Below are 14,331 nucleotides of genomic sequence, written 5' to 3' on the forward strand. Positions count from 1 at the left end.
TCACTCATTCACTCGTTCACACACGGATGGGAGGGGCTAAGGTTCCTCCTGTCCATCAGGACTAACTAACATTCACACATTCACACCGTAGGCACAGCTACGGGAGCAAATTGGGGTTAAATGTCTTGACCAAGCACACGTCGACACGGACCAGAGGAGCCGGGGATCGAACCGCCGATCCTCTCCTCGTTCGGTTCAAAAATGAGAAAAATTTACATATTTTATGCTAAAAGATTGTCTGAATGGGGCATGCTGGGACTTAAAATTGGCAGAGGAGGATTTTCGCACAGGTTAAAATCTGTAACAGGACACATCCATACAAACTGAAACGCCTGGAGGGAATTGAAATGGACAATAATCACCAGGTTCTTCAGAACAACAGAAATACCAACAAAGACCTTTCAACTTGTGTCGGCGGCGGCAACAGACACACACACACACACACACAAAATACCTCAACATGCTCTCAGCAGCATTGAGGAGTCGAACCATCGGATTATCAAAACCGGATCCCGCATACGATGTCTGGGTCCAAAAGGTATGAAACATCTTTCAAATGGAGCGAAGCTTTAATAAACGATGGGAATTATTAATACAATCATTACTGTATGTTGCTCTGGTTGAACTGTTACCTGTTAACTCTCACTACACACACATTATACACAATCCTACCGAGACACACAACTGAAACAATGACAAACAATCCAACTGTACATGTTAATAAAAAGCGAGTTGAAAAGGTGTACCTAATAAAGTGGCCGGCGTTGGAGGGACGGGGTAAACATTAGCATGTCTACCTCGTTGCACTGCAACTGTTGTTGCTGTGACCAAGCTGGGAAAACGTTGCGTAATTGCCATGAACCAATACGACACACCTTAGAGAAGATGGTACCAAAGATGTTTGACCAACCTTCAAGGTGACATATCAAGAGCTTTCTTTTTTTCAATATTAGCTGGAAAAGCATTGAAACTTGCATGTTTGTGGCGGTTGAGACAATAGAAATGCCCCCAATTATGTATTTAAAGCGACTTTATGTGCAATTTATTCACTTATTCATTCCTTGAATATTCCTACTTTATAAAAATATCAAAAAGGTAACAACAGCTGCCGCTCGCTGTCTTTAAACTGATGTTTTTGAAGACTTTGCTCAGATTGAAACACTAAATAAAAAACATACTAAAAAAACTTATTTGCAAAGTGGTCGACTTCCAGCCTGTGGGTGAATGATCCATCATTCTTCAATAGATTTGATACATTAGATGATATTCAATAAGTTCCAACGCTAACAAATTAGCATGAAACCCTCGAGGCCGTCTACGTTCGGTCAAGGGACCAAAAAGATCAGCTCATCCTCGTTCACGCCTGAAACCGACGTCCTGCAAATCCAACCACGTCTGAGCATTCTGCAGTCGAGGCGCGAGAGGAAACTATGAGAGAAACTGTGCGAGCGGAACGAGAACAGACGATCCGCGACGTGACGCGACGTGACGCAACGCGGCGTGAAGCAACGCGGCGTGAAGCAACGCAGCGTGAAGCAACGCAGCGTGAAGGGGCGGAGCCCAAACAACCACACAAAAGGACTACGTCAACAAATGTCATGATTCAGCTGTCAGATGAAGACGATCTTTTGTTAATAATTCCACATCCATTACGCTGAGCAGTGATTGAGCCGTTCCACCCGCCGCTCCTTCTGTTGCACAAGCAGAGGAAACACAAAGGCACCCGACTCTCTTTATCAAAATAGTTTATTTAGAAGGCTTTTGTCACAAAAGCAAGACGTCTCGTCTCTAAATGTCCCCGTTCCACTTCTCACACTCCCAACTAAAAATGTTACACAAATAAAACACTGGTTTACCACTTAAGAGCTGAGAAGAAAACAAAGCTCCAAGTTGTTGTTGTTTTTTTTAAAAGAAAAAAAAGAAATCAATATTCATCACTGTTGTCTATAATCATACGCTTGAAAGAATTTGATGACTTGCTAATATTGTACACGGTGCGACAGTGAACACTGCCCTAAAACACAGACAAGTCGTTGGTTAAACATGGCCCTCGGGCTCGTGATCGCTTACAGAGGCTGAAGGTGAGGCGGACGCCGGAGGAGGCGTGGCTCTGTACCAACACGCGTGAACAGTTCCACTCCTCCGCTCCAAAGAAAAGAGAGAACAAGACGATGAAAGGGGGGCAGAGAAAGACGGACAGGAGTAGAAGATTCAATGTATAGAAATCTGTTCCTCGTCACACCAGATGAGGAAGACGCTTCCTTTTGACTGAGGGAACAAGGAAGTGATCGAGCGCCACCTCTGTCTCTGTGCTGCAGCGCCCTCCATGGCCGAGAGGCCCCGCCCTCACCGAAAGCCCAGAGGTTTCCTCCCGTTTCTCGTCGATGAGGCGAACGGCGGCCGAGACCCTCCGAGACTTTCAATGGGAGCTAAAGTCGGGCATATGGAGCGGAGCCAAACTACTTCCTGTTCACTTACACGACAGCCTTTTTATACATGAACCATACAACATTTTTTTTTTTACACGTCCATTGAAGGCAAGGGACGGCGACGCTCGATCCCTCCGGGTCGCCACGCGGGCGGGCCGGCGGGCGGAGGAGCAGGCGTCTCCGTTTTATTTGGCGGGGATCTTCGCCCGTTTCCGGGCGATGGCGTCCTCCACGGCCTTCAGCTGTTTCAGCAGCTCCTCGCGGCGGGACAGTGTGTTGCTGGGTTTGTTGGAGTTGGAGCCGGAGCCGGCGGCCGAAGCCGAGCCCGGGGCCGGCGGCTTGCTCGGCGGCGGCGCCGGGCCTTTTCCAGACGACTTGGCGGGCGGCGACAGAGCACGTTTCCTGAGGAAGAGGAGAACAAGGAGTTAGAGCAGAGGCTCTCGAACTGTGGGGCGCAACCCTCTAGTGGGGCGCGGAGGTATTACAGGTGGGGCGCAGAAAGAAAAAAAAATGTATATATTATTTTTATTGAGAATCCTTTATTAATCCCACAGTAGGGGGATTATTCTCTGCATGTCACCATCCTTAGTAATGAAGCAGCTTTGTGCTGCTGTGAAGCTCTGGGGCTTCAGTGCCTTGCTCAAGGGCACTTCAACATGAAACTATGGGGAGAAAACAGGGATCTAACCGGCTTTCTTGATCATCTTTTTTGCCAAATGTTGGTTATTTTTTGCACATATATAACTTTATTTGCGTTGTTTTAACAAAGTGATTGCACATGTTATTAGTTGTTGTCAGATGGAGCAATCTGGTTCACTTGAAAGAGATTTACATTTTATTTAATCTATTAATTTAAAAAACACGGATGGAGGAGTCTCAACAAGTTGGACCATTTTGTTCCCGTGTTGTTGAACATTTTGCTTCCTCCAAAGTGGTGACAGAAAATGTTTGAGAACCACTGAGTCAGAGTCACATTTTTTTTAATACTTCTGGCAGTTCGTACAAGCAGATAGCGGCGAGAATAAACAATAAGTAGAGCGGTGTCCAATATTAACTTTTGGGGCGCGACAAACGAGAGGATCTGCTGTAATCAGCCGGACATTTCTCTCTTCTGAGAAGGAAAACAGCGCTTCCGGTTTCATTAAAGCATAAACTTTGAAGAATTCTGTTTTTCTGCTGTAGTGTTGTTTTTATTGTTAAACAGCTACTGCATAAAACGCATTTTCAAAGACATTTCATGGATGTTTGGCTTATTCCAGCCTGGAAAATAAGCTTTACATTAAATGTGGGCGCATTTGGCCATGAAAAAAAAGACAAGTCCATTCACTGACGAGTATTATATTCAAATATATTTCCCCTCCATGCCGCTTGTTCAACTCTATCCATCCGCTTCTAAGTTTTAAGTATGACACTTTGTAGTCGGAAAATACTGACAGAACACTGTTGGTTTTGGTCGGTAAACGATATTTGCCGACTGTGACAGAAAAACAGAATAGTGAATACAGTTCATCTTCTTTCCTGGAAAAAAAACAGTCAAACACAAAACTGATTGAGTAGAAACAAAACCGTAAGCGTTAAGAATGAAACGCCTGCACGAACTGAGGCGTCTTACGCACACGCAACACACACACACCATATGTATGTGCATCAAAGCGTGGGATGCCGTTTGTAAACACCGACTGTGTATGATGTGTTAACATTTCAGTTACACCTAAATGAAAGTGAGCGGAGCCCTAAAGAGCCAGTTAATAGTCTTATTATAATCAGTATTATTATGAGAGAGGGAGCTTCCTCTTTTGTGACATGTTCCTCATGCTCGTCAAACATTTGTGTTCACGGGGAAACACGACGCGGCACGCACACACACACACACACACACACACACACACACACGCACGGCTGACGAGGACGATGAGTCAGGAAGAAAATAGGACTTTAGAATTTCCACACTTCAGCCTCCTGTTGTTTTTGTTTACACTGTTGTTGAGTACATTTTAGAGCAGGCAGCCATAACATGGAGGGGGGTCACCAACCTGTCTCCCTGCGGGGGCATGGGGCGGGGCCCCGGGCCTCTGGGCCGATCCATTCGAGGGGGGAACATGGGCCGGCCAGGAATCCTCTTATCCCGCGCTGAAAAGCAGAGGTTTCATAGTTAGAGTACTGTTCACGCTGAAGAGGTCGGGGTGGATTTGGGCAACGAAAACACACATTACTGGTGTTCTGGACACTGAATAGCTGCCTTAACCCTTGTATGGTGTTCGGGTCTGTGAGACCCGTTTTCATTTTTCATCAAATCATAATATGATTTATTATTTTTTTTTAATTCAGACTTACTGGCCTTGGATTATTTTCTGCGAAGAACATATATCAGACGTTCATCGCCGCACACTCAAACCCCCCCTACACATTTATATTTATATTACATTTATATTACACAGGCTAATGAAAAGTGTGCATATAGTGTACCTGAATTAAATGATTAACCACATTGGCTGTTTTAACGCTTCTAATTAGGATGAAGAAAACATCTGTTGAGTATTTTAACATAAAATAGTTTGATTGTTGACAGCGCGTCCAACAGACGCACAACACCTGCTGAGTAACAAAGAAATGAACGCCATACGAGGGATAAAAACTGTAAAAATGGCTTCCAACTTTTCATGAAACTTCTCAACTTCCACACTGAGCGAGGTGAATTAGGGTGTGGGCTATGTAATGGAAATGAAATGGAAAGAGCCGGCCTGTCTATGCACAACAAACCAGAAGGAGAAGTAGTGAAGTGATGGAGTGTTGAAAGTGTTTGTGCAGCTCCCTCTCGAGCACCTGATGGTGTACTGGCACGTACAGCTGAAACAAATGCTAATTTATTTAACCGACTGAAAATAAAATCAGCAACATTAATTAAAAATGCCTTGAAAAATGATTGAAATATTTACTTGTGTTACTGGTTTTGGATGTAGTATATTAAATATCTCTGGATTGGAGACGAGCCATTTCATTATTTAAACAACCACCTTTCAAACTATTTTTGACATTTTATAGATAAAACTACGTTGATCTGCAGATGAATTGATCTTTTAATAATCCATAGTCGTGGCCGTACTGGTGAACTAACTAGCAGTAACATCTCAAGGGGATTATGTGTCATCTTTTAAGGAGATCATCCACTCAATGCACGCTGTATTGACCAAGAACAAAATTGTGTTTTATGGTGCAATATCTACTATTTTTAGGTACTTTGAAACAATTGTTTTATTCCATCTGTATATTTTTATTCCATCTTTATATTTAAATATTCTTTTTACTGCTAATTTTTTATTTTGTTTTATTCCCGTTCGTTTATTTATATTACTTGATTTTGTTTATCTTATTTACTTGCGAGCAGAGCTGCTGTAATTTCCCCCACTGATAAAGGATTATCTTATCATTTGACAATAATAATTATTAAACATGTCCAGTTTGTGGAATATGTGGAATCTGACCCAATTGTTAGAATTATCCAGGCAAACTCAATGTAATCACACAACCTGCATCACATGTATGTAATGTGTCAGCGATGGACAAAAGCAAAGTACCTGATTCTTAATAAAAAGCCAGTATTGCTCCCGTATGTGTTGTTCTTTCAGGTCTGCTGGGCGTGTGAAACAGTAGAAGATGTGTGCGAGTGAATCGGTGTGGTTGTTGTTCGTCGGCTCGTGTCTCACCTCTGTCTGGAGACATGGCCATCCTCTTGCTGAGGGGGGAACCGGGCCGGTCTTTGTCTGCAGGCAGGTACCTCTTCCTGTTGCCCTTATCCGCCTGCTGCTGGAAAATTAAAAAGGACACAGGGTCAAGCAATTAAAATAAAGACGGAGAGGAAAAGGAACTCTATCCAATTAGCAAGTCAGAGTCCAACTGACTTATTCCACATCTGATTAGTTAGATTTAGTCGGAGAAAGCAAGTATGGAACCACAACTGGCCACCAAATAAAGCTCAGTGATTAACATGTTGTATATTTGAGGGTACTAACAACAGTGACCTTATTGAGGAGGGTCAGTTTGATGTCTTTGTGGGAACCAGAACCGCCGTAGCTTCCTGGGGGGCCCATGATGCCAGGCGGGGGATGAACCGGGTGGCCTCCCCTGCTCCCAGGGCCGGACCTGGGCATGGGGTGGCCCCCTCTCGGTGGGGCACCAGATGGGTCGATCTTCCTGCGGTCCTCTCTGAAAGGTTCATCCTTCTTTGACGGTCTTTCTGTGGCCCAGACCGAAAAAAAAAACACGTGAAATGACGAACAATGCTATGCTCAATGCTATGCTAATCATCAACTGTGCAATTCCAATTTGGAGAAACATTTATTTTAAATTCTTTAAATGAATTTAATGGACTTCGTGGTTGCAGGAAACACTTTGTTTTGGCGGAAAAAGGTTTTAAGCCCCACGTAAAACAAATCTCAAGCATTACTTTTCAACAATCGGGCACATTCTTGTCTCAAAGCGATGCAGAAAAGGGGATTCACGCATTTGTATTACAGTAACTCCTTATTATCAGGCTGCTCTGGGAAGTCTCTTAAATCTCTCCAGTCGATCCAGAATGCTGCAGCTCGTGTACTAATGAGGACGTGGAAGAGAGATCACATTACTCCTAAATTAACTTAAAAAATGACCTATTTTTCCTCTTTGATAACGCTTATAAGTTATAATACTGCTGTTAGTATTGCCAATACCATTTCTGCTTTTATTATGACTCTACTATATCACTGTTGCTATTATTCTTAGTAACTTCATCATCCTACTACTCTCATATGAATAACTTCTATCATATGCATTCAATGTTTTGTAACGGTTATGTTGTTCATTCTGTACACATGACATCTATTTTACTTCTTCTGGACATCCTGACAGAGGAATCCTCTTAACAGACACCGTTTCTATTTAGTCTTCTATAATCAAATCAAATCTCAAACGTCCTGCATAAATGTTTTAAGCAACTTCCAGTCCCTCCCTGGACTGACTTTTCTGTTACGCCTTTACTTTGACGCATCGACAAGAAGGGATTTAAATTGAACGTAGCTCAACAATAATCACAAAAAATAACTGGAATTAATTGGTAGTGTTCTACTGATGAAATCCGTGCTGTAAGTACAGCTAAATATACACGATACTGTATAAATCACAAGACCCAATACAGATAATTCAACCCCCTTTTTCATCCCAGCTTTTGTTTGTGGTGGCTGTCATTGGAAGTGTTGCCATTATTTGCAATTCTGTGTATTTGATTATTTATTCAACGTATGTAAAGCTGTTGTGTAGCAGCCTGCCTATTTATGACTTTGTCGCCCCACACTAACCTCTGTTCTTGTCTCGGCCTCCATGTGGGGGCCGGTCCCGTGCAGCCGCTCGCTCCTTGCGAGGGTGATTTGGCGTGGGCGAGTGGGAGCTGGCGGAGGAGACCGGGCTGGCCAGGTCGGCGTACATGTCGTCCGAGTCGGCGCTACGCACCGAGCTGCCGCTGGACGACGCCGATGACACCGATGACACGCTGCTTACACTGAGCGACCTGCAGCAAAAGGAGACGGGAGGTCAACCGCGAGTCCCCGCTGGTGTGCGTACACAACGCCGCATGCCCACATGTCTGCACACACCACACATGCGCAACACCCTGAATAATAACTATTTTACCTGGATTTCCTGGAGGGTTTCCCAACAAAGACAGCACATGAAAGCAAGAGAGGAGAACACAGAATGAATATGTTTCAGGCTGTGTAATCACAATAACCCACTGATTATTTACCTACGAAGCAAGGAATCCCTGTCTGCCTGTATCTGCTTCATGAATCTCAACAACTGCTCATCCCATCTACACATTTGACCAGCGTATTGCTGGAGACCCAAGCGAGTGCTTTATCGAATTTGGTGCATTTGGACATGTTACACATTCAAAATGAATAAACTTTGAACAAACAAGCCAACACCGCTCTCTCTTCAACTTTATTGTCATTGCACAAGTATAAGTGATCGCACGACAAAATGCACTTTTAGCGCCGCACCAGAAGTGCAAAACTAAGCAGGAAAAGTCTTCAGGGCTTTGCATCACTTCGGTTGCGGGATGCTGGATATACTAACATAAGACAACGGACTCTTCTTCACTTCCCTGGAGAAAATACGAGTGGACAGCCAGCTGGAAGCAAAATCGAACGCGATTAAGCCGAAACCAGGGTGTGTTTTTTCACTGTCAGTGAGACTATTTCCCCAGGAAAGACTTGATTCTAGCTTACAACTTTAATACCGTTGCTATTTAAATCTGTGCATGTAGACTTGGGGTTTGTGCCACGGTTGGAGAGATCAGGGCTCAGGGAAGTGTCGTTTCAAGTGTTTTTTGTAGGAGTGGTTCTTAATAAAAGCATAGGCCAATTACTCAACTGCTTCTGAACTGGCATGTTTTGAATAGGCACTGCAAGAACATTTAAAATCCCTTCATTTTTCTGATATTTACTTGCAGATTTACACAGTAACTGAAGATAAATGCAAAAATACAATTAAAATTCTGTTCAGTACCAAAACCAAAAAGCAGCCAATTATAGTAATAAACTATTATAAATCCTGCCTGCGTCCATCTGCTTGTCCACAAACAAGGTCATTTACATAAATAAATGCCCCCCAAAATGCAATGTATGGTCAACAAATTCTCTTCAAAAAAAAGGAAATTGTTGGCAAACTGCAGTTTTGATGGCAATGAGGGTGTTCGTGACGGGTACCTGGATTTTCTGGATCCAGAGCGTGACCGTGAGCGCGAGAGGGAGTTGGACGAGGATCTGGAGCTAGAACCAGTATAACTGCTACCACTTCCACTAACACTCCCACTCACAGTTCGCCTGGAAGAGACAGACACACAAGTGAGAACACAGCAGGAAGTTTTTATTTTAATAGCTTTAATCAAAAACCAAGGTGTACTACCAAGCTCCTTGTCCCGTAACACACAAAGCGGCACTTTTTGAAATGGAAATAAATGGCGGAGTACTGGACTTAGAGACCATTACAGGTCTCTCCTAGCTTAAATGCCCAGTGCATCCAGTCATTTCTATCTCTTTTGTAGCCGTGGGAATACATTGGGCAACTCCACGACACTCAGAAGAGGGAGTAACAACGTCACGTTCCTGCCCACGGCTGGACCAATGTTTTGGCCAGTTACTCATTAGATTAACATAGTTGTAGAGCACATATAGCAGCCAGATCTTTTATCAGCATTTGGCTGGTGGCTGGTGCCAATTTACCAACCGTGACACTGCCATATTACAAGTTCCACCACCCTTCTTCGTAGGAGCCGTGATTAAACAATAACAGCCACTTAGACAGTGAGGTTGTAGATATACACGGTGATGACTCCAAAAACCTCACACCCACAAAGCATGGTAAACAAAGACAGGGTCTATGTTTCAAGACAGGTCAGGTGGGTTGCAGGCATCGATGCAAACCCATGACACACTGAGGCCAGTCCAGGCCCGTTCCTCCCCACAGAGAGGAAGCAGCCAACCTTAAGGGGCCGATCACACCAGAGGCGACTTTTAAAAGCGCAGTCGCTTTAAAAACGCCTGGACAAAATACGCCCTGTGGAGCGAAGCCTGCGCTTAATTTACACTTAATTTACAAAATGGATTGCCCTTTGCTGCGTTGCGGAGGTTTTGGTTTCACAATATTTAAAAAAAGGAAAGAGTACGGCGAATACAACCATCTATTTCACAAATTGTGTCTCGATGACGAGAGCTTTTAGTTGTACTTTTGTTCAGTTGGAGCGTCTTCTGAGCAGTAGAGTCGTGTTTCCATCTAGAATTGTAAAGCTCTTCGTCAATAAATACCGCTAACATTAGCGCCTCGTTGGAGGTCGCCATTTTTTTTGGAGTTCCCCGCTGTTCACACCACACGAAGACAGGAAGAAATAAAGTTCTGCATCTTGCTTGATCCGATTGGCTGTGCGACTCCGCGCCTTGCGCTTAAAAGTTGAGAATATTTTAAGTTTTAAGCGCGTCTAAAAAACGCTGGAAAAACACGACGCGCAGCGTTTAAACGGCGCATGAAAGGTACCAAAGGAAAACAATGTTTTTAAGAGTCGCGTCTGGTGTGATCGGCCCCTAAGACTACGACCAAGGGGAAGGGGCAAAGTGCCAAAGCTGCGAGCAACCTCCCCGCCCCGGCCTTTTCCAGAGTTGACCGAGAGCATGGGGTCGGCAACCTGTGTCTCCGGAGCCGCATGCGTCTCTTTAGCACGTCTGTTGCTACCTGATGCTTAAAAAAAAAAAACGTTCTGCCAAGAGGAACCTCCTTCAAAGGGAACTTCTTAATGCAAAGTGGAAAATATTTTAAAGGGAACGCCTCATTGCCGAGTGGAAAATATTTTAAAAGGAACTCCTTTTTAACAAGGAAAGAGTCTTTTAGAACAATGACACAGCATCTGAGGAATAGTATCAAGCCGTAAATGACAAAGAGCGATTTCTCAACTGCTGCAGTAAACTGTGCAAAGTAAATATACTTTGAGGAAGTGAATCACGTCTCTAAACTCAACTGATGCTGCCGGCTCTGAGACAGTGAGGCGTCTGCTAGTAAAAACGTATCGTCCTCTGTTTTCGGTGGTGTAGTGAGGACGCTCAGTGTGAACGTACCAAAAGAGTTGCGTTTTAAAATGGAAAGCTCACGTGAGGACAGGGATCAAACCTGCTACTAGAAATCTCCAAAACAAAGAACCGGAGCTTCGAACCATCAACTGATGGCTGACAAATCAGCAACTGTTGATATTATCCGCAGAATAATCATCAATAACACAGCCGCAAGCCCACAGGTAGTTGGTATCCGACTAGGGGAAGCGAATGTGATGAAATTACTTCCATTCTTCCACAGAAAACGGCTCGTGTCGTACACAATTATGAATCAGATTGCTGCTCACATTCCTCGTCGTCTGCCTTATGCAAACATTGACATTTGATGCACATTGCCGTGTGTCACATTCACTTTTTCTAAGTGCTGGAGAGACTGCGCTGAAAACATTTGTATTGCATATGTTGTGTCTTGGTGTGTTACACAACGACAACTTTACTAGAGACTATTACTATTTTAATTCTTGTAGAGCCAATGGCGTGATGATGCACTCATGAATGGGTATGAATGGTTATGCACCTTGCATGGTGGCGCTTGCCATTGTATGAATGGGTGTGAATGGGCGAACAATGACATGCAGTGTTAAGGAGCTTTGAGTGGTCAGAAGACTAGAAAAGTACAGTCCATTTACTTTGACCATTGGATAGGCCTGTTTTACAGACGTTTTGAGTAAAAAAAAGGCGTATTATATTCAAGAGTTTTCATTTACTCTGGTCAATAAGACCTATACTGTGAATGTATAAACTGTACCTGATTGACTTTTGGTTTTATAGCCCCCAATAAAGCCTGTGTGCTTACATAGATATGATAATTGGACGTATGGCCCTTCTTGGCACAGATCCACCTGACTTCACACTAAAAAGAGATGTCACTACCAGGAGCCACGTCCTCCCTTTATGGAAACCCAAAGCCGTGATGTGTTTCCATGAACATCTGTGTTGTTTCAGCTGACAATACTGAATACATTTTTGCAGTGAACCACTTTTTAAGAAAAGACAGTAACACGCAACATACATCTTTGAAATGTTACTCCGTTCCACCGCCACATTCAGTATCAGGAATGTTTAATAGGTGATGTAACAGTACAGGAATAGGTTGCCCAGGATCATTTCCACAATGTGATGCATTCAGCCTACACTCACACCCAGAGATGAAAACTCTCACTGTTCTTCCTTGCCCTTTACTCGTTCTTCCTCTGTGGTTGCTCTGCGTGCACACACACACACCCACACAGTTTTGCTTATTGCAAAGTATCGGTTTATCATTTCCACCCACTGTTAACATACTTCCTTGCAAATGTGAGTCAGGTAAACAAATATGCAGGTATGTCCCATTACACTCCCACTCAGCATCCAGAGAGTTTCCCTGTACACCCACACTATGCAAACAACATTTTGAGGGATCCTAGCCAGGTTTCCCATCGAGTGGGACAAGACGCAATGAAAACTTCTGCCCTCAGTGACGTCGTACGCAAGCATAACATAAAAGTTATTTTTGTCTGCGACTACGAACAACATTTATAATACGTGTGCTGATCAAGGTTATGATATTTAGATCATTTTGGCATCATTAACCTACCAGTGGCGGGTGCCAGCTTCAGAGGGGCTTTGGGTAAATGTAGCTTGTGTGGACGCTACCTCGCTACTCGATCAATAAAAGAGCTCAGCAGCGCTTTAGTTTCACTTAGCAATGTCGCTACGGCCCAACACGCAACACAGTGCCTACAGGTGTGCAAGGACAACATGAAAAATGCAGAACATGCTTTTATAAACCAACTATGGATCAACTGGTTAGAGAGGTGTTGGAGCTTGGAGAGGTCCAGCGATGTGGACCAAAGCCAAGGTTGACCCCTCAAGGCCTCACTGAACATTGATGCATGAAAAAGGGAACAGCAATCGAACAATGAAGAGAACTCTTATTCCACATTAATAACTTTGCTCCTTCCCCGGAGTCTTTGTGCTTTCTCTCTTCACATGTGTACATGGATCGTGGTTTCTCTGGACCTTCACATTGCTCTCATTATTAATATTCAGAATTTTTCCATCATTATTTTGCTTACTACACTCATCATGTGGATCATTTGTGATCATCTTCACTAAATGTGACACATGTCATGAGTCACATTTAGTGCATATGATATAAATATAAAGTGCAATAGATGTCCTAGTGAACTTCTGCCCATCCTGATGGAGGGATCCTCCTCTGTTGCTCTGATGTTTTCTTCCTTGGTTTTCTCCCAGCCCACACGGTAACTAACTGCACCCCCTGAAGAAATATTATCACTTTTTTTAAAAAACAAAATGTAGAGAGAAACAGACAGAAGAGTCAGTCGTGCTATGTCTGAATGATATATCCATGATGAAAAACAATGAAGATGAAAAGACGAAGCCTACACATCACTTCACAGGGTAAAACTTGAGCGCTACATGACCTTGTGATAGCGACAGGGGTCAATGACAATTTGGAACAACTGTCCCCGTAACCGTACGCCTTTATTCACTGTATTCACACCGAAAGCAGCATGTGTTTTCATTCAGTGTACCTTCAGTAGATAGCATAGCATTGAAGTGCTAACCCTAGTTTGGGACGTGCTAATGTGCTGTGCTCAGGTTAGCTTCACAGGTTTTTACAAAGCAACGTCACCTTTCAGAAACACATATCTACTACTACCCTACAACAGGAAAATCTGCATTCGAGACGTAGCGGAGGGTGTCGGGATTTATGGAGCGATCCTCTCGGTCTTGTTATCGTATTAATGACAGCTGAAGTGACAGAATACATATGCTACAGTGTTTCCCCCAGGTTTACAGCTTTTATAGCAGATCACCGAAGACATGGCGGTCTGCTTTTCACGCGAAATATCTTTCTCTCTCTCTGTCCGCTGGTGGGAGCGTGCTCACCTGTCTGCGTGTGCTCACCTGTCTGCACACTGGCGTGCTCACCTGTGTGTGCGTGCATGTGTCTGTGTGCATCGGGGCAGACCTCCGCCATGCATAGAGACAGAAATGACATGCCGTCGTGGGAGGTAAAAATCAAAATCCACGGCCCGCCACTGGCGCCAGATCACATCGCACGTCATTTAATGTTCCCTTTAATTACTTCTTAATTAAACACAAATAAGTTGCCCTTGGGTGCTGCGTTTCAAGACATGCTGTCATTTAGAGAGGATGTTGTGCTGTTCTAGCGCTCATCTAAGTCTTCAACACTATATTTGTAATTTCTGATCTCGCGATCAAAAACACATCGTTTGTCATTATTATATTGCGCCATGATT

General features: G+C 43.7%; 1 protein-coding gene across 4 annotated transcripts in view; it reads right to left on the reverse strand.

Annotated features, from left to right (window-relative positions):
* Positions 1–1,732: 1,732 nt before the first annotated feature.
* Positions 1,733–14,331, reverse strand: part of zc3h18 (zinc finger CCCH-type containing 18) — a 38,373-nt gene continuing 25,774 nt past the window's right edge. For 3 of the 4 annotated variants that reach the window (XM_068603324.1, XM_068603325.1, XM_068603323.1), the window contains exons 14-18: positions 7,760–7,968; positions 6,449–6,663; positions 6,134–6,230; positions 4,463–4,559; positions 1,733–2,831 (exon numbers count right to left, since the gene is read on the reverse strand). In XM_068603324.1, the coding sequence (XP_068459425.1) occupies positions 2,615–2,831; positions 4,463–4,559; positions 6,134–6,230; positions 6,449–6,663; positions 7,760–7,968 (835 nt within the window). In that variant the 3' untranslated portion in view covers positions 1,733–2,614. Of the gene's footprint in view, positions 2,832–4,462; positions 4,560–6,133; positions 6,231–6,448; positions 6,664–7,759; positions 7,969–8,090; positions 8,100–9,166; positions 9,284–14,331 lie in introns of all 4 variants that reach the window. The other variant, XM_068603322.1, reaches the window with a different exon arrangement.

This window comes from Clinocottus analis, unplaced genomic scaffold (assembly GCF_023055335.1).
Source record: "Clinocottus analis isolate CAN_PGR_092001 unplaced genomic scaffold, fCliAna1.0.p SCAF_6, whole genome shotgun sequence".
Classification (NCBI taxonomy): Eukaryota; Metazoa; Chordata; class Actinopteri; order Perciformes; family Cottidae; genus Clinocottus; species Clinocottus analis.